This window comes from Tursiops truncatus, chromosome 13 (assembly GCF_011762595.2).
Source record: "Tursiops truncatus isolate mTurTru1 chromosome 13, mTurTru1.mat.Y, whole genome shotgun sequence".
NCBI classification, from domain to species: Eukaryota; Metazoa; Chordata; class Mammalia; order Artiodactyla; family Delphinidae; genus Tursiops; species Tursiops truncatus.
The window spans coordinates 84,314,240-84,338,331 of record NC_047046.1 but is presented as its reverse complement, the minus strand read 5'-3'; the positions used below and the strand labels follow the sequence as shown (position 1 = coordinate 84,338,331).

General features: G+C 47.6%; 2 protein-coding genes and 1 long non-coding RNA gene across 9 annotated transcripts in view; 1 reads left to right on the top strand and 2 right to left on the bottom strand.

Moving 5' to 3' along the window:
* Positions 1-936, bottom strand: part of ZNF407 (zinc finger protein 407) — a 421,360-nt gene extending 420,424 nt beyond the window's left edge. For both annotated transcript variants that reach the window (XM_019937214.3, XM_019937215.3), the window contains exon 1: positions 656-936. The gene's annotated coding sequence lies outside the window, so the exon portion shown is untranslated. The remainder of the gene's footprint in view (positions 1-655) is intronic.
* On the top strand, positions 43-9,201 carry LOC117307712 (uncharacterized). 2 transcript variants are annotated; one of them, XR_012325475.1, is made up of 3 exons: positions 43-446; positions 930-6,036; positions 7,126-9,201. It is a non-coding gene; the product is annotated as an uncharacterized lncRNA (long non-coding RNA). The 2 variants fall into 2 exon arrangements; XR_004521604.2 differs by having other exon boundaries at positions 102-446; positions 930-1,769.
* Positions 7,738-24,092, bottom strand: part of CNDP1 (carnosine dipeptidase 1) — a 30,773-nt gene continuing 14,418 nt past the window's right edge. For all 5 annotated transcript variants that reach the window (XM_073790821.1, XM_019937217.3, XM_073790820.1 and 2 more), the window contains 9 exons: positions 23,442-23,604; positions 22,663-22,751; positions 18,562-18,762; positions 16,085-16,169; positions 13,994-14,154; positions 12,722-12,886; positions 11,163-11,304; positions 8,145-8,292; positions 7,738-7,963 (listed from right to left, as the gene is read on the bottom strand). In XM_073790821.1, coding sequence (XP_073646922.1) covers positions 7,897-7,963; positions 8,145-8,292; positions 11,163-11,304; positions 12,722-12,886; positions 13,994-14,154; positions 16,085-16,169; positions 18,562-18,762; positions 22,663-22,751; positions 23,442-23,604 — 1,221 coding nt within the window. In that variant the 3' untranslated portion in view covers positions 7,738-7,896. The remainder of the gene's footprint in view (positions 7,964-8,144; positions 8,293-11,162; positions 11,305-12,721; positions 12,887-13,993; positions 14,155-16,084; positions 16,170-18,561; positions 18,763-22,662; positions 22,752-23,441; positions 23,605-24,092) is intronic.

The window sequence follows — 24,092 nt, the reverse complement described above, 5'->3', positions numbered from 1 at the left end:
TACGTGCCCGCTAGCTGGGAAGAGGGGTACCCGCTGCTGCAAAAAGTGGTGTGCGGCAGCCTGGGGTCTCCGTCCAGGGCAGAGCGGCTGAACCCGAGCGGCTAGGACCCTCCCTTCCAGTCGTGCCGCTCTCGGGCACCAGCGCTCCAGACCGCTGCCCGGCCGGCGTCCTAAACGGAAGCCGACGCTGGTGGCAGCGGCGCGGCTCCGGGAGACCGGGAGGGGGCGGGCAGCCGGAGGAAACCGACACGCGGCAGCTCGGCGTGTGCGTTTCACTCGGGGGAAGCCCGGCGGTGAGAAGCGCCCGACCGCGGGCAGGGGCGCGCGGAATCGCCGCCTCCGCCCTGACAGCCAGGCCCGTGTGAGTCGGGCCTCGGGGCGAGCAGCGGCTGGCGGTGTGGAGCCCGGGCGGCCGCGAGGCCGCGCGGGCGGCGGGCGTGTGTCGGGTGAGTCTGGGCGGCGTCGGGAGGGACCGGCGAGCGGGGAGGGGCGGAGGCGGGGGGAAGGGGGGAGGAGGAAGAGCGAAGGGCCCTGGCGGGGCTCCCGGCGCCCAGCCGCCCGGGCCCGGGCCCTCAAGCCACCGCCCCCAGGCCCCACGCTGACGCTGGACGGTCCCCGCCTCCAAACCCCCCGCCCCGGCCAGAGAATAACTTACCTGTTTGCCGACGGAATCGCTCCTGCTCGCCCCTCTGACTGACTCCTCCGGCTCACCGTCTTCCCTTTGGGAGGAAGGGGCGGGACTTCCTGTCTCTCCGCTGAGCGACTTCCGGCGGTCTTCAGGCCGACTCCTTCGTGGACTGCGCACCGGACACCATGAACAAAAACCAGGATCCTGGAACTGGATTAGTAAAACCCACGTCGAGTTCCCTTTTTCTGTCCCGACTGACCGGGGCACCTATGTGCCTCTTGTTTTTTTTTTTGTCTGTCAGCTCTCGCCGGAAGTTGCTAGGAGATGGGACCGGAAGTTCCGCCCCTCCGCAAGAGAGGAAAACGGAAAGCCGAAGAAGACAATCTAAAGAAGGGGAGATGCGTCCGGCTAGAAGTGTCTGAGCCGGAGGGCCAAGTGCGGTTTGGGGAGAGTCCCCACGCGGATTCCTCTGGACATTCTTCCCTTCCGTGTCCCATGTCTCCTCACCCCACCCCGTCCCCCGCCCGCCCGCCGTAGAGGACCCCTGAGGGCGGCGCGTGAGCGCAGAGGGCGGCGCGGGGCGAGCGGCCGCTGCCGTGGGCCTTCCGGGCCCCGAACGGTGCCCGGCGCTTCTAGGCGGCCGTCTACGGGGACACGGTTTCTCTGCTGGGCCAGGCGCGTGCGCAACCCTAGATGTTGAAGACAGTCTGTCGGTGGACTCCAAGAAAGGATCCTCGGAGTCACGGGCCGCAGGGAGCCACGAGCCGAGTTCCGATACTAAAGGGGAGGCAGAACACCGAGTGTGGTGGCCGGCCAGTTGGGCAATAAAAGCCGAAAACGCCCTAGGTGTTTAAAAAGCCCCCGCCGGACCGTTTTTATTAACGGTAGTGACGCAGCGCAAGAATTGTTAGGAAGAAAGTAAGGCACGACCGAAGCGTGGTCGTGCCCGCCGCCGCCTGCCCCTCTTGCGGGAGCATCCGCGGACCTGAAGCTTACAGCCCTTCCCCGGAAACTCCAGATCCAGGAAGGAAGACCGCGGCTTGCAAAGTGCTCTGACGGACACCTATATAGAGATGAGAGGCGACATCCCACTTGCGATCAGCTTGAGACACCGCTTGCTCAGCATTTTTGACTTTATCTTGTAGGTATAGGGAAAGCTCTTAAATAATTGTATTTGTAAAATTTTAGGTAAACGGAGTTTTTAAAGGATAGCCCTGTAATAATGATGGTAGGCTTTCTAAACCAAACCCATCTCTCAAGGCCAGTTCCAGCTCAACGCTTATTTAAGTCAGAATATTCAGGTGATAATAACGTTTTAAATACTGGTTTACAGAGTACTTTTCATAGACATTATCTGGTCGAATTTTTACTGTAATCCATATGAATTCTCATGTCCGTCACCCACAACAGGAAGTTGTAATTTAGAAGAGTTAAATAACTGTTCCAAGATCACACAGCTAGTAAAGGTGGAACTCACTTTTCAAACTCCAGAGTCAGCCTTTTCCAGTCCACCTTGCATCTTTTAATGAATAGCTAGTTCAAGAGTGTTAGTCTTGGATGAGAAGGTGATGAATTTCTCAACACTTAAGAGTAGCTAGCACTGTTTTCCATGTTGAAGAGGTACTCTGTTGATTTGTAGGAGATTGACCTTGCTACCTTTCTTACCCTGGGAACTGAGTTAACATTTCATCTTCCTTCTTTGAGCAGCGAGTTTATTTTTCTTCTGAGTTTGTTTTTCAGTTCCCCATCATGCAGTATTTTACTGAGACAGGACCTTTGCATCATACCTTAAGGAAGTCAACCTTAAGGACAGTGACCTTAAGGAAGTCAACCTGACTTCCTCGTGTATAAAATTAGTCATTTAGAGTAAAGTTCCGGTCTTTCGTCATTCTGTTAATAGAAGAGGCTCTAAAATTTCTAAGCCACAGTAATAGTGTCTAATACTGTTACTCTCATTAAAACATTTAAAAGACTGTTCCATTAGATAATACAGCGGTGATAGCTGTGGTTTATTAAGCACCTACGTGTCATGCAATGCGCAAGAGAATCCAAGAATATAGGAAAAATTTGTTTTTCTGTGTCTTATTAGGAAAATTTATATATAATATATATATCCTTTATATATATATATATTATATATATGTATATATATAATAAAGCTCCTTTGGAGCTTCTTTAAGACATGTTTGCCAAAGATGATGTCTTTCCATTACTTCTGGCCTCCATTTTTTCCTGATGAGCAGAGGTCATTCAGATGTTTTTCTCCCTTTTATGTTTCCCTGTATGTAATTTGTCATTTTTCTCAGGCTACCTGCAAAATTTTCTCTGTATTTTTGGCTTTCAGCAATCTGATTGTGATGTACCTAGGCATGATTTTCTTCATATTTATACTATTTGGGGTTTTCTGAACTTTGAACACCTGTAAATTTATGTATTTCACCAAGTTTGGAAAATTTGGGACCATTATTTCTCCAAATACTGTTACTTTTCACCATTCTCTCTTTTTCTTTTGAATTTCAATTAAATATATATTACACCTCTTGATATACATAACTCACTGAGGCTCTGTCCTTTTTTGTTTTGGTTTCATTCTTTTCTTTCTCTCAGACCTTCAGATTGGATTTTTATTGATCTATTCTGATTCTTTCTTCTGTCATCTCCAATCATCTGTTAAAAGCAGCTAGTGATTTTTTTTGTTCTTAATTCAGATATTGTATCTTTTAGTTCTAAAATTTCTATTCTGTTCTGTGTTACCGTTTCTGTTTCTCTGCTGAGATTCCCTATTGGTTCATTTACTAAAGGCATATTTTCCACTGTGTCTTTGAGCAAAGTTATAATAGCTGCTTTGACATATTTGTCTGCTGATTCCAGCGTATGAATCATCTTGGGGGTAATCTTCATTAATTTGCTCTTTTCTCTTGATTGTGAGTCATGTTTCCCTTTTTCCTAAATGCCCAGTAATTCTGGTTGTATCCTAGATATTTGAGTAATATAACGTAGAGACTCTGAATTCGCTTCTATTCTTCTGAAGAGGTTGGCTGTTGTCGTTACTGTTTTAACAGGCAGTTGTTCTGGCTGTACTGCTACTCCTTAACTTTGTCTCTCCTGTCATGGTAGCAGCTGAAGTCACATTCAGTGCCCTCAGCCTTAGCCAAGAGGCTTTCGTCCGCCTCACACAGGCATGGTTCAGAGGTCATCCAGAGACCTAGGCAGGGCGTGCAGAATGCACTGCTTCCCCTCTGTGACTGTCCTTTCCTGAACCTCTTCCCTTCACTCTGTAGGAGCCCTAAAGTCTGCCTTCCAGTTTTTCAAGTGGGGTTTTAAATAAAATTTAGATAGCTGCCTTTATTTGACTATAATTATTTAAAATTTGAAAGGAAGCATTGGTCATTTTTGGTGACTAACCATTCTTGATGACTCATTTACTTTAACAGTGTCATTTAAAGTTCTAATTTCCTTTAAGTTAACATTTTCTGCCACTACACTCACATGCCTACCTACAGTAACAATGAGAGTAGGCTAGGAACACTTACCCACGCTAGAATTTTAAATCTAAGTTCTCTTTGAATGCTGTTTTGGTGAATTTCAATGTGGGAGGTGAGATGATGTAAAACTTCATATTTTCTATTATAGTCAAAGGCATAATTTCTCTGACATCTTTTTTCATTCTCAATAAGAAATTACACTAGAATAATTTTTTAAATAAAATTTTTCCACGTAGTGACAGTTTTTTTTCTCTTCAATCTACCTAGTCAAAGAAAGCTCAGAAGCATTTATTTACTTATCATAACTGTTAAGAAATTATAGTCATTAATCCGTTCTCTTCCACATCGTGCTGGAAAGAAAAAGAACACTTTGCTTCAGAAAATCTGTATTTCTGGCTTTATTTCATCGACTGATTGAGCCTTTGGACAGCTGAACAAAGAACACCCCCAAGCCAGCCTCGGCCTCCCAGAGCTTGCTTCCCAAAGAGGAAAGCTGTTCTGATATAGTAAAGAGGGAGATTATCTTTCTTACCAGTTAAGTGGCCTGCGATATAGAATGCAGATGTTGAAGAGCTGTTCAGTGGAAGAACAGAAATGATATGTGCAGGTATTAGGCCTGGGTTTAAGTTTGCTGCTTGTCATGAACAGCAGTGGTATTACAGATAGATAATAGAATTATGCTAGGTTTAACCATAGGTACATTACCACTGAAACAAATATTTTATTTCATCTTACATAAGTCCGCAACTCATTATTTAACTGTTTATCTACTACATGTTCAGCTAGTATTCAAACTTGAAACATAAAATTTAAAAATAATAGCTAGATGGCATTGAATACATATAACACTAGATATTTAAAATAGTATAGTATTTAAAAACCATTTGGACCTATCATAAAATGGTATTTGTTTGGGGGTTTGTTGTGTTTTTTTTGGTTGTTTTTTATTTTTTTGGTACGCGGGCCTCTCACTGCTGTGGCCTCTCCCGTTGCGGAGCACAGGCTCTGGACGCGCAGGCTCAGCGGCCACGGCTCACGGGCCCAGCCGCTCCGCGGCACGTGGGATCTTCCCGGACCGGGGCACGAACCTGTGTCCGCTGCATCGGCAGGCGGGCTCTCAACCACTGCGCCACCAGGGAAGTCCGGGGCTTGTTTTTTTTAAGTGAGAGTTACTTATCAGAAGTGAGAAGACAAATACAACTGTATTATTCGTGAGCTTCCTTCTTACTCTGCATCTAAGAAGCTTACTGAGCACATATTATGGGCCAGGCACCGTGCTCAGCACAGCCTCTCCTCAGCTCAGCGGGCTGTCACCCTGCACGAACCGCAGATGGTGTTACCCAGTCTTCTGACCACTCAAGAGAAATCACTTGGGTGAGGTCTGCTGATTTTGAGATGCTGGCATCCAGTTCAGAAGTGCTTAGAACAACGTGAAGGCCACGTGAAACGCACTGAAGGCAGCCGTATGGGGCTCACGGCTGCTGGTTTGTGGCCCCTGTGCAGACAAATGCTGCCTGGGCGGATACACAGGCGCTGTTATCAGTCGATGGCACCTCAGCATGACTTGTTTCATGTGCTTTTTCCCAGTGCTAGCTGCTCCCAAGACGGTTTCAGCTAGGAACGATGTGAGGCAAAGAGCATAAAGATAGAAGTCCAGGCCAGGGAAAGCCCAAAAATGCAGCTGCGGAACCAAGAGGAGGATTTTAGCGTGCAATATTGAGCACCTACTGTGTGCAGCGCACTTCACTGGACCCCTGAAGTACAGAGATGAGTTGGAAATGGAAGACAGAGATTGGAGATAGAGAATATTTAAAAATTTTACCTGGCCTCCTGGCCAATAAGTGGGTAGATTTCTGTCACCCGTATGTGTGTAACTGCCCTGAAAATACTTCCCTTCTGACTCCAGATCACAGCAGAACCCAGGTAGGCACCTGGCTTGGGGCCGGGTAGAAAACCCAGATGGACCTGGGAGAGCTGGGGACACTCATTGTGACCCCTAGAGGCAGAAAACTATGGCTCTGCACCCAGACATTCCAAGGTTGGGATCTCCTAGACTCAGTGACCTCAGCCTTTGTCCTGCCTTTCTTGCCTGGTGGTAGCTGAATAATTAACCAGACGTTGCAAGTCTCAGAGATTCAGCAGGAACGTAGATCAGTGAATGAGTAATCTTATAATTTAGATGCTTGGTAAAACAAACTGATGTTACATTGCTCAGAAGTGGTTACAATACATTTTAACCAGCCTTGTTAATTGATTAATATGAACACCCTTTTAAAAATATAAATGGGGATCATAAACTTCCTGTATATTTAGTTCTTGAGAAGTCTGCCAAATACACCAGTTAGGTCCCACAAAATCCAAAATGTCAAAAGATTCCATGTAATCTGGCAAGCACAAACCAAGCTTAATAGCAAAAAATTATCAAATTCCTGCCCATACTCAACAGACAGCATTTAAATGTTCTCCAGCATCAGAGGAAAAGTGGCTAAAGCCTCAGCTGGGTCCCATTTCTGTGACGCAGTCAGGACAAGCCGAATTACTGGCCCTCTGGTCCAGCCGTTTTAGATGAGGTGCAGCAAGTTTTAAAACTGACATTTCAAGAACCCATGAAGCAATGGAATGTGTTATGCTTGTTTTTTATTTAGAATCGTGAGAAACATTTTTAACAAACCTTTAAATTCTTCTCCATTAATGTGATTTAAATAATTTATAGAGATTAAATCTGTTTGTTTAAATATACTCAACTGTAGAAAAATTGCATTTGTTTGTTTGTTTACACTGTCAAATCCAATCAAGCCAAACAAGATGGTTAACTAAAATGATTAATGAACCCAGCATTAGCTGACGGCTTTAAATTTAGAATGTGTTGCTGATGTCAGGGTTGATTCGCTCTCTGTCTAAACCGATGCTATTAAAAGCTTGGAGCAATTTATTAGATGTAGTCACTGAGTACAGTTCCCGCAGGGTGAGAGAAATTCTATCAGGATTAATTCTGCTGTGGCGCATTGACAGGTGCGCAGATGTTGAAGAGAGCAAGGAGGCCTTCACTGACGGGGCAGGAAGAAAGAAGAGGCTGCAGGAGGGGCAGTCGGCTGGCATCAATTGCAGCAAAGGTAAAGAGGCTTGGAACTTAGAAAGTACTCATTTTCGCACAAGGAATCCCAGATGGCGTAAGCATATGAATATTGATCATGTCCATTTCAGCACTTTTGAAGAAGCAGGAAAAATAAATGAAGGGGAAGCAAGAGGTTAATGCACTATCATGCTTTAGTAACTCCTCTAAAAATGAGCCCACAGGGAAATTACAGTAGGCAGTGCTGGAGACCAACGTGTTTGTCAATAAGATAAAGGGCACAAGTGGTAAAAGCAGGGGTGATGTAGGATGGACAGTCACTGGATGGGATGACTGTGTGTCAAGCACTTAGAGGCCTAGAACGCAAACTGCAGTGATTACACCAATCAAATTGCAAGCGGAGAATCTCAGCAGAGACTTGTCCTCATCCTGAAGGGTACCGTGAGTCCAGGCCTGGGGCAGCCGCAGCAGGACACAGGGAAGTCAGGTTGTTGAAGGTGGCTGTGGCTTTAGAAAGGTGTGCACGGTGACACAAAACCACGTCCGATGTCTGCGCCTTGGAAATATTTTATTACTGGTCCAGATGTCCAAGGGAAAACATTATTTTGGGGACCAAATTCCTCTGAATAGTTAGATTTTGTTCCTGCCCAGGGTTGTGTGAAAGGGGATCTGTCAGTAGGTCAGGCCTAGGCTGGTCAGGCCTACCATGATTAATGCAGCTTAGCCATCTCTAGGAAAAAGGCAGCAAATAATTTGGATCCCTCTATGTAATTCCACCTAACAAAAGAAACAGAGACACTGTTATTCCCATTCAGATGACAGAGGGAAAGTAGTCTACAGTTTAAACAGGAAGACTTGATGACAAATTGCATCTGAAGTATGCAGCCTGTCTGGAGGTTACCGGTGTGAGGACCCAGGCTTGTGCAGTGAGGGGTGAGCGCCTACAGGACGCACTAACCTGTTGATCTTCTCCTTCTGGGAGTGCTCTCCATCGTCCACAGCGCCCAGCGGGAGCATCATCACACTCTTCTGGATGGTGTCCTGGAATATTCTGGCAATGGGTATGGTTGATCCATCTCGGATCATGTCTGGCTCTGTCCCAAACACTGAATGAAGCACAGGAAAAGAAGGCATTTGAATAAAATAATGACAAGACTACCCCCAGTAATCTCCCCAAATGTAGTGTTTGCTTTGTCTTTTTCTTCTTCTTTGTTTTAATCATTAAATTTGATACTTGGGTTCGGTAAACTTCTTGATCTCACATAATTTATGTTCTAAAATCATCAACAGAGTCAAGAAGAAAACTGTGGTTGCCTTCTTTACAATTATCTACTTTTAAACTTTTTTTATTTATTTTGGTCATGCAGCATGCGGGATCTTAGTTCCCCAACCAGGGATCAAACCTGAGGCCCCTGCAGTGGAAATACAGAGTCTTAACCACTGGACCGCCAGGGAAGTACAATTATCTACTTTTTAAAAATATTTTTAAATTTGTATTTTGAACTAATTTTATACTTACAGAAAAGTTGCAGAAACAGTACAGAGTTCCCATATATCCTTTTACTTTCCCTAATGTTAACATATAACTATTGTACAATTATCAAGAATAGGAAATTAACATTGGAATAATATTATTAAGTAGACTCAGACCTGATTGGAATTTTACCACTTTTTCCCTTTTTCTATACCAGGATTGAATCCAGAATCCCACACTGCATTTTGTCAATGCTTCTGAGTCTCTTCTAGTCTGTGACAGGTTCTCAGCCTCTCTTTGACTTTCATGAACTTGACCCTCTTGTAGAGTACTGATCAGTTGTTTTGTAAAATGCCCCTCAGTTTAGGTTTGTCTGATGCTTTCTCCTGATTGGAAGAAGTCATGCATTTTTGGCAGGAGCGGCACAAGATGGTATGCCCACTTCTATGGCTGGTGCATGAATTAAATATTGGGAAGGTGGGACTTCTTTGTTTTTTTGTTTGTAACCAATATACAAATAAATAGCTGTACTCAACCGTCACCTGAATGTCTCAGCGTTTGTGCTCAACTTTCAAGGTATCCCAGGAAATAGTTTTAACGGATATCCTAGGGTCTGGAAAGAGATGAGTTCAAACCTTGTAGGCTAGAGGACAAGTTGCTGGTGACAGAGCAGGAGTGAAAAATGAAACAGTTGCAAGAGAGAGCGTGCCCGACCTTCTTTACCCACAGAGCAAGGTGTGAATGTGAATAAAGATGATGGACTTTGTTAGCAGAACTGGTCCAGCACACAAGCAGGCCCAAAGGTGCCCATGCCTTCCTGCAAGAGTACGTCAGGCCTTGACATTTCAACCACACGCCTCTCTTCAGGGGCATTGCATTTATCTTCCTAACCCTTCTTCCTCTTTTCTTCACTCCAAAATTGGCAAAATGCTGCTGCAATTGGGACAGTAGGAATGATTATGCAGAGAAGCACGGCTCTAGGTCTTGGACTTGTCCTGTGATTGTTAATGTCTGTGTCCCCGTAGTGATAATCCTGACAGACAGTGAGGGCTCCAAGGAGGTCTGGACCCCCAGTTCCAGCTCCAGCGTCTCTGGGGGTGTGGCCCAAGGCCCAACGGTAATATAGTGCATAGTCTATATAAACACTTGCCAGTGTCTTCCCGCCTAACGTTTGAAAAGACCCCAAAACTCCCCCTGCTTTTAGGAGAGCCCCCCACTTTGCAACTGTTGGCAGTGTCCCATTCCTGCTGCAGAAAAGACTGGCTGTTCCTCCTCCCCGGGCAGCCAGAAGCCCAGGCCTGTGTCCCTGCTCACCAATCCTGTATCCTGTCCACGACTTTGAAATACACGAAGTCAAAACAGGCACCGCTGAGGAAATTACAAATAAAGCTATTCCCTACCTCTGGAGAAGCAGAATGGCATTGTAAAAAAGACCGCTGGTTTTAGAGGCGGATAGGCTGGAATTGAGTTTCTTGTGTGTTCTGTAATTTTATACAAGGAGCACATATCCAGGAAGCTTCTTCAGTGCAAAGCTCACATGGCCTGCCTTGGGGCCATCTGCACCAGCCAGGCAGTCCAGGATGGGCTTGGGAAGAACACGACCACACACAGTAATTAAAGACCCAAACCCATGCCAAGACAGGTCCATGGTTCAAAACTCTCAGGGGAGACTCTGTGTTCACCGAAAACCCAAGCAAGGACGGCCAAGCTTGCACACACACACCCCGTCCAGGGTGAGCGTGGCTCTTGGAGCGAGGCTTTTATGTAGTGGGTCTCGTTGTCTGCTTCGTGCTGACCCGAAACCACTAAAACCCACACCTCCTTGTGAGCAGGAAGAACAAGTCCCCGCGGGGCGGCCCGTGTCAGCTTGCTCACTGCACTACATTTGAGCTCCTTCATTGTTAGTCCCAGAAGATTTCCTTTACTTTCATGCGAGTTCAGCTGTGCCTTTAAAAGGATGTTTTCAAATGTTGGTCATCATTTCCAGGAGTACTGGAGGTTTTCAAGTCCATCATTTTGCCCCAAATTCAAATCTCATGGTGTGAGCTTAAACCCTGGCTTTGCCACTAATAGCTGGGTGCCCTTCAGCAAATTACTGAAATGGTGAAGGGCATTGGTGCTGAAGAACCTAGGGGCAGGACAGGAATAAAGACGCAGACATAGAGAATGGACATGAGGACACGGGGAGGGGTAAGGTTAAGCTGGGACGAAGCGAGAGAGTGGCATGGACACATATACACTACCAAACGTAAAATAGATAGCTGGTGGGAAGCAGCCGCATAGCACAGGGAGATCAGCTCGGTGCTTTGTGACCACCTAGAGGGGTGGGATAGGGAGGGAGGGAGACGCAAGAGGGAAGAGATATGGGAACATATGTATATGTATAACTGATTCACTTTGTTATACAGCAGAAACTAACACACCATTGTAAAGCAATTATACTCCAATAAAGATGTTAAAATTTTTTTTTAAATAAAAAAATAAAAATATCTGAAGTCCAACCTGTTTTGATGGCTCTTTTTGCCGCAAGATACTGATTATCTCTGATGTTTGCAACCCACGGGTGTAGTCCTAGCGTCATAGATACAGTCATCTGGTTGGAGCTATTTCTTTTGGAGAATATATAGTCAAGATGCTGCTTCACCTAAAAGGAACATTTTCAGTTTCAAGTTATTCTCTCATACCATGAACATACAGTCGTCTTTCAACAAGAAACTGATGAAATCTCAACCCAACAAATTCAAGTATTTGGGTTTTACCTTAGTTCTTCCGGAGGGATGGCGTGGAGTGAGCAGGGCTCCAGGACTGGGAGCTTCGCCAGTGGGAGGAACGCGAGCTCTCACTCCCCTTCTGTCCCCAGACCCTCCAATCCCAGCTCTGACCCTCCGCATACTCACCAGGGTGTCTGACTGTTAACGTTTGGTTATTATGAATTTTGGTAATCATGAAACACAATACAAGTACAACTTCTCCATCTGACGACTGACCACTCTTTTTGGACTTACCAGTACCTTAATGACTCTTATGGGGAATACCATGCGTTTGGAAATTTCTGAGAAGTGGAAGCAGTTCCAAGCTAAGCTGTGAAGGACCCGTGTCATCAGCGCCCTTCTCTTTCTTGGCTCTGTTCCAGCCGCTAGTCAGGAAATCCTCCGAGAACAACTCCATACTCTAAAATAGCCCTTCCAGGGACTTCCCTGGCGCTCCAGTGGTTGGGACTCCGCGCTCTCACTGCCAAGGGCCCAGTTTCAATCCCTGGTCGGGGAACTGGGACCCCACAGGCCGCGTGGCGCGGCAAAAAAGAAAGAAAAAAAAATCATTCCAATATTTGCTTCAACCAATGTTAATGGACGCCTGTCATGTGGCAGGAAATGTTCTGGGTGCTGGGGTCACAGCTGTGAGCACGACCAGGAGGGTCCTGCCCTCGTGGAATTTATACGTTGTAGACAGAGGGACAAAAAGGGAGGGAGGGAGGAAGGATGGAGAGTATTTTAGGATGTAATCAGCACTGAGAAGACGATGAAAGGGACAGTGGGATAGACGGGGGTGGGATGAGGTGTTTCCTGAGCTTATTTATTCAGAGTCTACTTTCTGTTAAACTTGGGGTAAACTGATGACTGGTGGATAACTGAGACAGGCACTCCCTCCAGATAAGGAACGTTTTCATTAAAATGGCTGCTTTCAGACTGTAGATTTCAGACATCACAAACTGATGACTGCAGCTTGAGATGTCCCAGCTCAGCCCAGCCGTAGGCAGTTAGCTTCTCCATCTGGGTGTAAAACCAATCTTGCCTTCATAGCTACCATTTAATTTTTTAAAATTTCCCATCACTCCAACTCCAAACGGTTACTTATCTGACTACTATAATTGCGTATAATTGAGCAAAGAGGTTTCTACCGAACAAAATTTATCAGTTTCTTGACATTTGTTCCAGTCCCTTTTGTACTGGAAAAAAAAAATGATACTTCTATGCGAACAGCTGAACTGCCCGCTAAACTGTGGTGTGCGGCGCTCAGAAATGGCACTGCCACTGGGCGGGAGAAAAATGCACGCTGGTTACCTGCTTCTCCACCACAGACATATTCATGTGAGGGACTAGACGGATTGAAAATTTTCCTATCACTCGGCCAGGGATGACTGTTTTGGCTCCAGGCTCATGAAACGCGCCCTCGATCCCATGAATAGAAAGAGATGGGTATCTCCACAGGTGCATTAGAAGTTCCTCCTAAAGTAAAATAAAATCATTTTACTATCTAGAGGAGTGTTTAGTTAAAACCCAGTTGAATTATATTGCTTGTATCACCAATTTCTGTACATCTGTGACACCATTCATGACAAGTTAATTAGCACCTTACTTAGATATGTCTGGACTAATAGTACAGGTGGACTTTTCCCTCAGGACCTGAGACCCTCTGCTGCCTTCACCTGCCCTAGCTGCTTCCACTGACAAGGGCCCCTCACCACTCCAGCTCTGATTTGCAGTTAATAGATGGCAAAGGGGCCCTTTCCAAACCTGGGGTTCAATTGTAAATTTCTATCCCCAGTCATTGCCATGATAACTTATATGCTAAATGCATTTTATTTTCCAGAAGGTTTCAAAGAAATCTACAGACATTTGAGCCAGTGGCCACCAGAGAGCTAGTCTGAGGCAAGAGACATACTTCATAAGAGTAAACTCCCCACCTGTATTCGGCATTTTTCCCTCTCCTGGAGCGTCTGCCCAGGAGCCAGCCAGAGCTACCAAACACCACAGCAGGCAAGGGTCTTTTTTGTTTGTTTGTTTTGGGTTTTGTTGTTATTTTAAGGAGGAGGAGAAGTAGAAGGGAAAAGAACAAAATCTAAATTTACCAGTAGCCAATGCTTTGGGCTCTGGGTTTACTTACTACATTCAAACAGCAACGTAGCAATTTACACATTAGCCCCGTAAAGCTCTTGGTTTTGTCTTTTAAAAAATGAATAATTAGGGGTCTTGGAGCTGAAATGATCTCAGTCTATTCTCAACCTTTAAACAGACAGATAGGAAGCTCAGCTCACTGGCTGAGGGCTGGCGTGAGGTTGAGTCTCATAAGCCAGTTTGGAAACGCACGGCTGTGAAGTGAATCACTGCCCTGTGGTTAGGCGCCTGAGGCCGGTGCCAGATGGACCCCAAGAAAAGGCCCAGTTGATCTAGACCACGAGGACCACGAGGTTTCGTGAAGGGAAACCTGCCCCTGATTAGCATGTGCTCTCAGCTCTGAGATGTGCAGAACAGCAGCACATAGCAAACTAGGCACTGGGAAAATACGGGTTTTCATCGTTCCTCTTTCAGGTTACCCGTCAACGTGTGACCTACCTTGGTGTCAAACAGAAATTTCTTAACCTGGCTGCTGTTCCGGTACTCCTCAAGGTCCAGATCGATGGCTTCGTATGTTCTCTTTTCCTCCTCTGTAACAGGAGCCACGTGGTCATAGATTCCAGGGATCAGAATTCGACCAGAAGAGTCCACCAGGCTGCCTATGAGAGACACACAGGAGACAAAGGCGGGTGGAAGCTACAGGTGCGTGGGGTCCTGGCCCTGGAGCAGAGCCTCAGGGACCCTCCTGGGGCTGCAGCGGGCCTGCGACCGGCCCTGTGACCGGCCCTGGGCCCTACAGCAGAGCCACTTGTCAGTAGCTCACGTCCTAGAGGTGACGGTGGGAGAAAGGAGCCGGTCACCAGGAAGACTCAGCCTGCGTCAGACCCGTTTTAATGTCCACCTTGTTGACAAAGGGATGGAAACACACGGCTCTGCAATCAGTTACATTTGGAGTGACTTACCTGTGTTACATGCAAGTTCTCAGCTACACTCTTACATCATAAACAAGGTTCCTTTTTTAGTTTTATCTTATCCTGAGTTAAAAAGTAATGTGTTCATTAGAAAAATATTTTAAATATATATGTATGTGAATATATGTACAAACCTGAGAAACTGAAAGTCATCGTTCTTCTCAACCTCCCTCCCCTACACACACCACAATAATATAATAAATACTCATCTTTAATCAAAAACGTAACAGCCTTGAGGTCTAGTCTACGAGCCACGTCATAACCACAAAAGCTTTCGTAGTGGCGAAGCAGATACACTGCTCTGTTATTTGTGAAAAAGTTTGGGGATTAACAGCAATGAGTGAAAAATCATCAATGAGCATTTATAAAAGAAGCAGATGCTGATGACATGGATGGATGGATGGATGGATGGATAGAGAGATAGATAGGTAGATAGATAGATGGATTTAATTGGACAATGAAGGAGCAGGAAGCTCTAGAATAAAGGTGATACTGAAGACCCAGAGGCAACCTCCCAACAGGTCGCCCCGTGGGCTGGTGGTTCACTGTCGGAGGCTGCGGAGGCCAAGGGGATTCGGGAGGGCGTGGCCAAGGTAGAACTGTGTCAATATGGAAAAAAGAGAGATTTTTGCTAATTGATTCCCAAAGAGGGAGTGCTTTTTGGCAGTTTGCCCAAAAGGGGCATGTTGTAAAATTTGCATAAAGTCACCCTTGGGACATCACACCTGGCTGTGGGACACAGCTAATCAGCGGACCTGCTGGAAGAAGTCTTAGGATGTACGTGATCATTTCTGGTTTGTTTATCTGCTTCACCAAATGCTCCATAGCTCATAAGGTAAAAACCATAATGCAACTACCGTTAAAGAACAAATTTTCTTTGTTCTTTAACGGTGAGAAAGGTGAGAAAGATCCAGGTATTGCGAGGTCTGAGGCTTATGTAACCTGAAAACCTCTTTTTTAAAAAGAACCAAATTATGACTATGAACGTGCGCAGTGTCCCTGCCAGGACTGTGCAAGCAAGGCCCTGGAGATGAAGCCTCCTTCAATTCCGGGATCCACCCGGAGACTGGGCTGTCCGAATGTAGGCAAGAGCTCCAGGTGAGTCAGGTGGGCAAGCTGGCTCTCTGGAAACACACACGCACGCGCGCACACACACACACACACACACACACGACTCCCACCTGCATCCACCAGGCCCACCACCTGAGGAGGTCACGGGCAGGGGCAACGAGCAAACTCAGTGGTGTCGCTGAGCCACGTGGGACCACAGCGACTCACAGGAAGGAAGCCAAGAGGTGTGGGTAGATTGGGCACCAACTCTGGATGCTTCTCCAGAAAGGTCTCTGCCACTATCCTCAAGTACAGCCGGATGTGTCGCAACATCCAGTGAAAGGAAAGGGGGTGGATTGAGGAAGGGTTTCAGTCCATGAAGAGAAACAACGTGGACGTAATAAGCCTAAGAAACGTTTAGCCAAGGGGGAAGCTAAGACCGTGGTCTTCCTCCGCTCCACCCTTATTCAGGGCTGGCCTGGAAACCAAGGGGGAGACAACTGAGTCAAACAGAACTACGTTAGCAGATTCCCTGATGCTTAAAAAGTGAAACGAAAGAAGACATTACCAAGAAGAGCGACCAGATCCGCCATGGGTTCGTTAAGGATCCCACCAAAGGTCCCCGAGTGGAAATCCTGATCTCTGCACTTCACCTGCAAGACAGGGAACGGGAAGGGAGCTGCTTTTCGCCGTGGCTGCTCAGAGACACCTTTCACCAGGCAGCAGACCCGCCCCGGGTGGCCCTCAGTGCTCAGGGGTCAGCTGACATTGTCACCACCGTGCTTCCGTCACACAATGTGGAGCGTCTGCCCCCCACATCTTCAGGTCCCACTGAATTCCCCAAAACCAACCTCAGCCCCAGCCTGGCCACCAACAGTGCCGAATCCCAGACCACCAGCCCCTCCTTGGCCTAACGGCTGACGTGCAGCGCAGTTGCCTTGCTCTTGGTTTCACGCCATCTCATGCTCAGCCCTCCTTCCAGAAAATTCTCCAGGAAACTTTCTTCTCCTTGTTCTTGTCCTCCTGCAGGACCATTCTACTTACGTCTCCTCTGATGACTTCTTTTCTGTCTTAATCCTTGGATCACTCTACACACAGAGCTTCAAGGCCCACGGGACTTCCTTTACAACCGCCAGACTCTCAGTGCTCCTTCCGTAGGTCTGACCTTTGACCTACTCACAAGACCTAAAGCTTCTAGTCGCTTATGGTACATAACACTTTGGTGTGCTCCCAGCTTCTGAACTTGAGGAGGTCTAGACGGGAACATCTTCTCCTACAATTACTTCCTCCTAGCTTGCTGTTTCCAAAACAAGGAGAGATGCCAGTCCTATAAATCTATCCCCTTAAAATGATGTTGGGGACTTCCCTGGTGGTCCAGTAGTTAAGACTTCGCCTTCCAGGGCAGGGGGTGCAGGTTCGATCCCTGGTCGGGGAGCTAAGATCCCACATGCCTCGCGGCCAAGAAACCAAAACATAAAACAGAAGCACTATTGTAACAAATGCAACAAAGACTCTAAAAATGGCCCCCATCAAAAAAAATCTTAAAAAAAAAAATGATCTTGGATTTCTCCCAGGCACATTATGTCCAATCGGTTCCCAAGTTCTAATGAGTTTGGGTTTTTTAATTCTCTTTGACCCATTGCCTCTCCCCTTTCCTGGCGGCTGGCCCTTCTCTGCCTCTATCGCCATCTTTAAAGCCCTGCCAGGTGAATCTTCCATTTAGTCACTGTAGCTTAGGACCCGCATCTCATCAGGCAGGGATGCTAACAAAGCGCTCTGGGGTCGCAGGGCCCCACCTCTGAAATCTTTTGCCGCCTTATCCCACCTCTGCTCACAGCTTCCCTCCTCCTGGCCCCCTCGTCACGAGCCTGCCCTCTCCCGTTCTAAGCCACAGCAAGACGTCCAGTCCCTCGACCCATCCAAGACCTCCCCACCTCTCGTCCTCCTGTCCTTCTTTTCTCCCCATTCAACCCGAATGCCCCTGTGCATCCCTTCAGCCTCTCCATGGGCAACGTCTTGACTGACTTCGTCTCCTCCATCACACCATCGGGCACAGCCTAAGCCCTGGATCAATCCTGCCCACTGGGGTGTCTCCACCACCGGCTCCTGAGCACAGCTGCAAACGATATCCCACTGCTCGGACAGGGGACTAAACACCCTCACCTGCCCGCCAGCCACTTCTTCCTGCCCACCTGTTCCCCACAGAGACTACTTCCAGCACGTCTCTGCAGAGAAACTTCCTTCTGACTCAGCAGTAGAAAGAGGCCAACGACAGACAGCGAGATGTTCCACGGCCTGCACAGCTCGGACCCCACCCTGCTTCTGCAGCTGCCCGGGACCCCGGCGGGAGAGCGGAAGCCCTTCCAGGCTCAGGGTCGCACCCGCCCTCTGGCTCTCATACACCACCCCCCACCACCACCCCACCCCCGCTTTGCGGTTTCCAGCTGCTCTATGAGGGAGGACTTTCTGATTCTAAATTGCAGGCTCCATCACAGCTTGTCTGCATTAATAGAAAAGGAGCAGGAAGCAGACTACGTGTCAGGGCGGAACTCGAGGTCGCTTTTAGTGATCACAGCAAGCCTGGGAGGATTAGTGTGCTCACTTGAGAGGTAAGGAAACAGGCTCAGACTTAAGGTGCGCTCAAGGCTGTTCGTCGGATGAGCCAGACCTCGGGTGCCGGCCTTGTCGGTGCTGCACCCCTTCTCTTTCTGTCCAAGACGTGGTGGGCAGAGCAGGTAACGGCCGCTCACAGCATCCCCAGAACCTGATCAGGCGGTCAGTCTCCTTACCCCAGTGCCCCCGTGCCTGCCTCCAAGTTTCACAGCTGGAGTTCCTAAAACGTGGGGAGTCACAAACCCCTCTGAATCTTCTCTCCAGAAGAACGTACACAGCGCATGCGTTCACGGCTGGGGTCTTCATGAACTCCCCCAGTCCCAGGACCCTGGATCCCCCGGGGCCACGCCCCCGGGTCGGGGTCTACTCCCTGTCCTCCCCGCCGGGACCGCAGCACAGATCCACCTCCAGGCGGCTGCCGTTGGCAAGTACCTCCACCATGAAGTAGCTGTTCCCTCGCGTCCCCCACGTGAGCGCGGGCGTCCTCCGGCTGACCCACAGATTGTCTGAAATCACGATGTAGTCTACGCTTGAGAAGAACCCGGCCTTCTCCTTCTGGACAAGTTCCTCCAGGGCAAGAGAACCAGCCTCCTCCATCCCCTCGATGACAAATTTGACGTTCACAGGCAGATCCTGAATTAACAGTGGAGCAAACCACGCTGTCAAAAAAACTGGACACCTTGCCCTTTCACCTTTTAAAATCCAGGATTTGTCTGCATGTAACTTAAACACACTGAATTATTATATACATTCCCAAAAGCTCTGTTTATAACGAAGAAGTTTTAACTCAGGTTGTGACGGAGAATTCAAGGTAATGGCCAGTGAGCCATCAACCTAAGACTGATGACAGAGGATCTGGACAGGGCATCCCTAAAGAAAAGGCTGCGTGCACCATATGAGGTTCCGCTCGGCCCCTGCAGAGAAGCCCGTTCCTCTTTCTCCCCAGAAGGAATTTTTCCAGAAAGGTTACTCAATTACAAATCTCTTTTCTGTCCTCATAATTCTGAGCATGATAAATGAGAACTCTTTGAAAGGTTGTCTAACGTTTAAGCCTCAGGATAATTTTCATTTCAAGTATCTGTTATCTTTCAGCTACGAGTTCAATCTGCCTTTTAACTTATTCAAAGGCTTTGATCTTGCAGCAAAATGGACCTTGAGTTTTTCTCTAATATTAGGACATGGAATAGCGCCTTTAAAATTTTTACAATGTGACTTTCCCCCATTTGGTTTTGGTCTTTTTATATCTGTATAATTTATAACTTCATATCTTTGAGAGCCGTGTGGAGAAGAGGGGCCGATGGCTTTTCGTAGAGCATAAGGCACGTGCAGGGTGGGGGTGAACAGTTATTCTATGCAGACGAGGCAATGCAAACACACTCATTACCTCTAATAAGTGGGATTGCCTGGCCCCAGATTAACAAAGGCAGGATGAGTGGAGGATTATGTATTAGGAAATGTGACCTTCGGTCATTCAGCTGCTTAAGGGCATTTGGGGATAACAAGTTTTTCAATGCATTCCTTGAATACATTTCTATGTGTCTTAGGAAGTTACACTAAAGTTCTGAAATCTTAATATTTGAAAGCTCCTTATTAACATTTAACTAGAAAACAATTCCCAAGAAGTAGCTGGAAAGCCTAAGAATTTTCTGGCAAAATGTGATTAATAAAATACAAGTCAATAGCTATTAAGTGTTGGAGGAGGACGTGGGGCTGGCAGCCCAGCCTGGGCTTTGGTCTCTGCCCTGTCCCTTGACACCCAGGGACCCGGGACCAGCCATTTCACCTCTCGGCAGCCCACTTCTCTGTTAATACTTGCTCTGCCTCTGGGTAAGACGATCCAGTGAGGTGATGTACATTTAAGTGCTCTGTAAGCAAGACAGAAAGAGGGGATGGAGGGCAGAAGGGAAGGAGGAAAGAAGAGACCAGAGCTCATAAAGGGCCTAGTACTCGCAGGCTCCAGGGAACCTTTCCATATTCACTGAATCCACGCAACAAGCCTGGAGACAGATATGCGCATTCCTAGATCATGGACGAGGGGAGTGAGGCTCAGGGAGATTAACTGACTTTTCTAAGGGCAGAGTGGGGATTGCTTGTTTTGTTTGCGATTATACATTTCAGAGTTGAAATTTAAAAAGCAAAGCAGGGGCTTCCCTGGTGGAGCAGTGGTTGAGAGTCTGCCTGCCGATGCAGGGGACACGGGTTCGTGCCCCGGTCCAGGAAGATCCCACGTGCCGCGGAGCGGCTGGATCCATGAGCCACGGCCGCTGAGCTTGCGCGTCCGGAGCCTGTGCTCCGCAACGGGAGAGGCCACAGCAGTGAGAGGCCCGCGTACCGCAAAAACAAACAAACCAAAAGCAAAGCAGATTTTGACCTTTATATAGGACCTGTCTTATAAATATTGCTTTCCTCTTCTTAAGAAAGAAGGACAGAAAACGAGAGAGAGGGGTGGGATGTGGGGAGGGAGGGAAGGAGGGGGAGAGAGAGAGAGAAAGGAAGGGAGGGAGGGAGGAAGAAAGAAAACAGAGAGAGAGAGAGAGAGAAACCAAGGGCTTACTTAGGGGAGTGCCATGAACAAGAGGACAACCTTGCAGTGGTCAGCAGGGCCCAGGCAGAAAAGCGTCCTGATTCACTAAGCCTGTCTTCCTCAGTGAGATGAAGCAGTCAAGTGAGAGCAGTGAAACCCTCTCTTCTGCTTATGTCTCAGGAGACAACAGACTCATGAGAGAGAAGCCCCTGGAGTCTGATGAAATCACCTCCGAGAAAGAAAAAACGCAACGTCAGGACCTGCTCAATGGACAGGATTTGGGAGAAGCAGCATCAAGGACCTGAACCTCGGGCAGCAGCTGGGCAGCTCCACTTGCCTTGTGGACAAGTGGACACGGTGCCCGGAGGTGGACCCACCCCAGTCCTCAGCAGACAGGCACATCATCCCAGCCCGACCTCGCAGCCCTCTGTCTCGGAAGGAGTGTGCTGCTCCCAGAGCCTCTTTGGGGACGGGGTAGGGATGGTTGGCGGGGGTTTGCCCTGTGACTGCCGACACGTCCCTTTCTGTCCATGAACCCAACAAATGGGCCCCACTTCCTCTTAAATTCCCAGTGTTCCGAAGTGCTTAATTCAATTCAGCCACACAAGTAAGATGAGGGAAAGGTAGCAAGGCTGCACATTTTTAAGGTGACCCCACAAACTCCTTCTGCACCCCCAGGTTACAGAGCCCATACTCTGTGGAGCCCAGACTGGAACAGGCTGGGTCTCATACCTGGGCCTGGTCTCCCTGGCACAGGCTCAAGCTCACCGACTAGCAGGGCCATTTCTGCATGAAAGGGATGGAATCACACCATCAAATCCACCCAGTGTTAGAGGGCCAGTGCCCATATCAACACCCTCACTTTTACAGAACAGAATCTGAAGACCAGAGAGGTTAAGTCTCCCACCCATGGCCACACAGCTAGATTGGATCCTGTTTGGAGTGCAAGCATGCTCATTACCAGAAGAGAAAAGAGCAGTGCGAGATGAAACCATCCTCGTGAGCACAGCAAACGACAGTTTTAGTTGGTGGTCTGAGAGAGTAGCCCTCCCCTCAAAACTGCACCCCACCATAACCCCTCCTTGGACGGATTGAAACCACTTCCCACAAGAATGGAAAGAACTCAGGGATTCAGACAGAACGTCACACCTCAGAGATTGCTATCCTGCTAATTTGCAAAGCAGCTAATATATTTCTTAAAGTGTATGTCTGTCTCTATTAACAAAACCATACTTTGTGATAAGAAGGACGGGTTGCAGATAAAAAAGATAAGCTGAATAAGTTGAAGATAAAAAAAGACAAGTCCCAGCAGATGGTGATGTAGCCACAGGCTCATCATGTTTTTTGCTGTGTCACATTGTTGCATGTCAACAGCACGGGATCAAGGTATCACCCTGCCCCAGACAAGCTGGGTGGCTTTGAGTACGTTCCCTTCCTTTCCCAAGCCTCTCTCTCTTTATCTGTAAAATGCGTGTGATTGTAACACATTCCTCTGCAGATTGCTGGAAGAGTAAAGGACATCATGCAGCTCAGAGCCAGCTGCCTCCATCACCATCATCGCCATCATCACATCACCATCATCATCGCCATCATCACCATCACCATCACCATTATCACCATCACCATCATCATCACCACCATCACCATCACCATCACCATCATCACCATCACCATCATCACCATCACCATCATCATCACCGTCATCATCACATCACCATCATCATCGCCATCATCACCATCACCATCACCATTATCACCATCACCATCATCATCACCACCGTCACCATCACCATCACCATCATCACCATCATCATCACCGTCATCACCATCACCATCATCACCATCACCATCATCATCACCGTCATCACCATCACCATCATCATCACCGTCATCATCACATCACCATCACCATCACCATCACCATCATCACCATCACCATCACCGTCATCATCACATCACCGTCATCATCGCCATCATTGCCCTTGCTCCCAAGCACAGCCGGCACCTACCTCGTCCAGGGCTCTGAATGTGCTCACAGCGTTGATCCACGCTAAAACAGGGCCTTTGTTGTCTGTCGTTCCTCGGCCGTACAGTTTTCCTTTGAAAATGGGGGAAGAATTTTCAGAAAAGCATGGACACCTCTGCCAAGTTTAGTGAGCCAAAACCAAAGGTAGCTTTACAGGTACTTGTTTTAATGGTGCTTTCTATTTTTCTAGGCAGAAGTCTTGCTCTGAAATCACAAAGTATTGTTTCTTATGTACAAATAGTATGCTAGCCAGCAAACATAAGCTAATTTGAAATATACAGATCCCTTTGGCCTTAATAGTAATTAGCCATCTTATCCAAGTTCATTGAAGAAGACCCGCGGGTGTGTTGCAGAATGTCACATAATACAGCCTCTCACTCAGATTTTACAATTAGCAGGACAATGAAAAAGGGTGTATGTGTCTCTCCATTAACCTTTCTTTTTCTTGTCTTTATAAAACATAATTACATTTGGTGTTTTTAAAAAAGAAAATATGTGACCTACACAACTATTTTCCTTGAAACCCAAGAACTCTCCTAATGGGGACTTGATCTGCCCAGAGGCACAAAGGTTCATGGTTTCTTTCACAACTGAAAGAAAATCAGCCTCCTTGGACCAACCGGTGGACCATGAGATCAGCGTTCTCTGCACTCCTAACAATGACAGGTAAGGCCTGGAGCCCGGGGCAGTCACGTCTCGAATTCTTAAGCCCTACGAGCAGTCCTTCACCCACGGAACAGCCCAGCATGAGGTGTCACTGACCGTCCACCTCCGTCAGCGTGTGAGGGTCCGTGACCCACCCATCCTCCCGTCTGGCAGGCTGCACGTCCAAGTGGCCGTAGAAGCACACGGTGGGCTTCTTGGGATCATTCCCCAGTGCGGCCAGGATGATGGGAGGTATCGGGAGGCTCTGACCATCAGGCAGCTGCAGACGGAAAATGGATAACTGTTTTGAAAAAAAAGCCATTTGGTTCTTCCAGAAAATTCAAAGACATGGATGGCGTTAGGAGTCTGTTACTAGCTCCAATCAGGTGGACACAGTCCCGTTAACAGACTATTCAGACTCGTCAGTGCTAAAGCAGGCGACACTGGGAGGGTAGATGAAAGACCCATCCACTCCTGAGGGGCAGTCATAAGCCTTGATTCTGACGAGGGATTGGGTCCTTTGAGAAAGAGGCATTTGAACTTTAGGGAAAGAGCCATCTGGGAGAAATGTGAAGCACGTGAAGGACATGAACAGCACAAGTGGGCGGCCTTCACGCACCCCCTCCACCTTCCCCCCGTCCCCCCCGGTCCCAACAGGACGAGAGGCCGATGCTACAGCCTCCTGTGGGCTGAGGTGGAGATCTTCGCCCTTACTGGGAATCGCGGTGCTGCTTCTGCTGAGCATGAGGGCGAGCAAACCCCCATCCT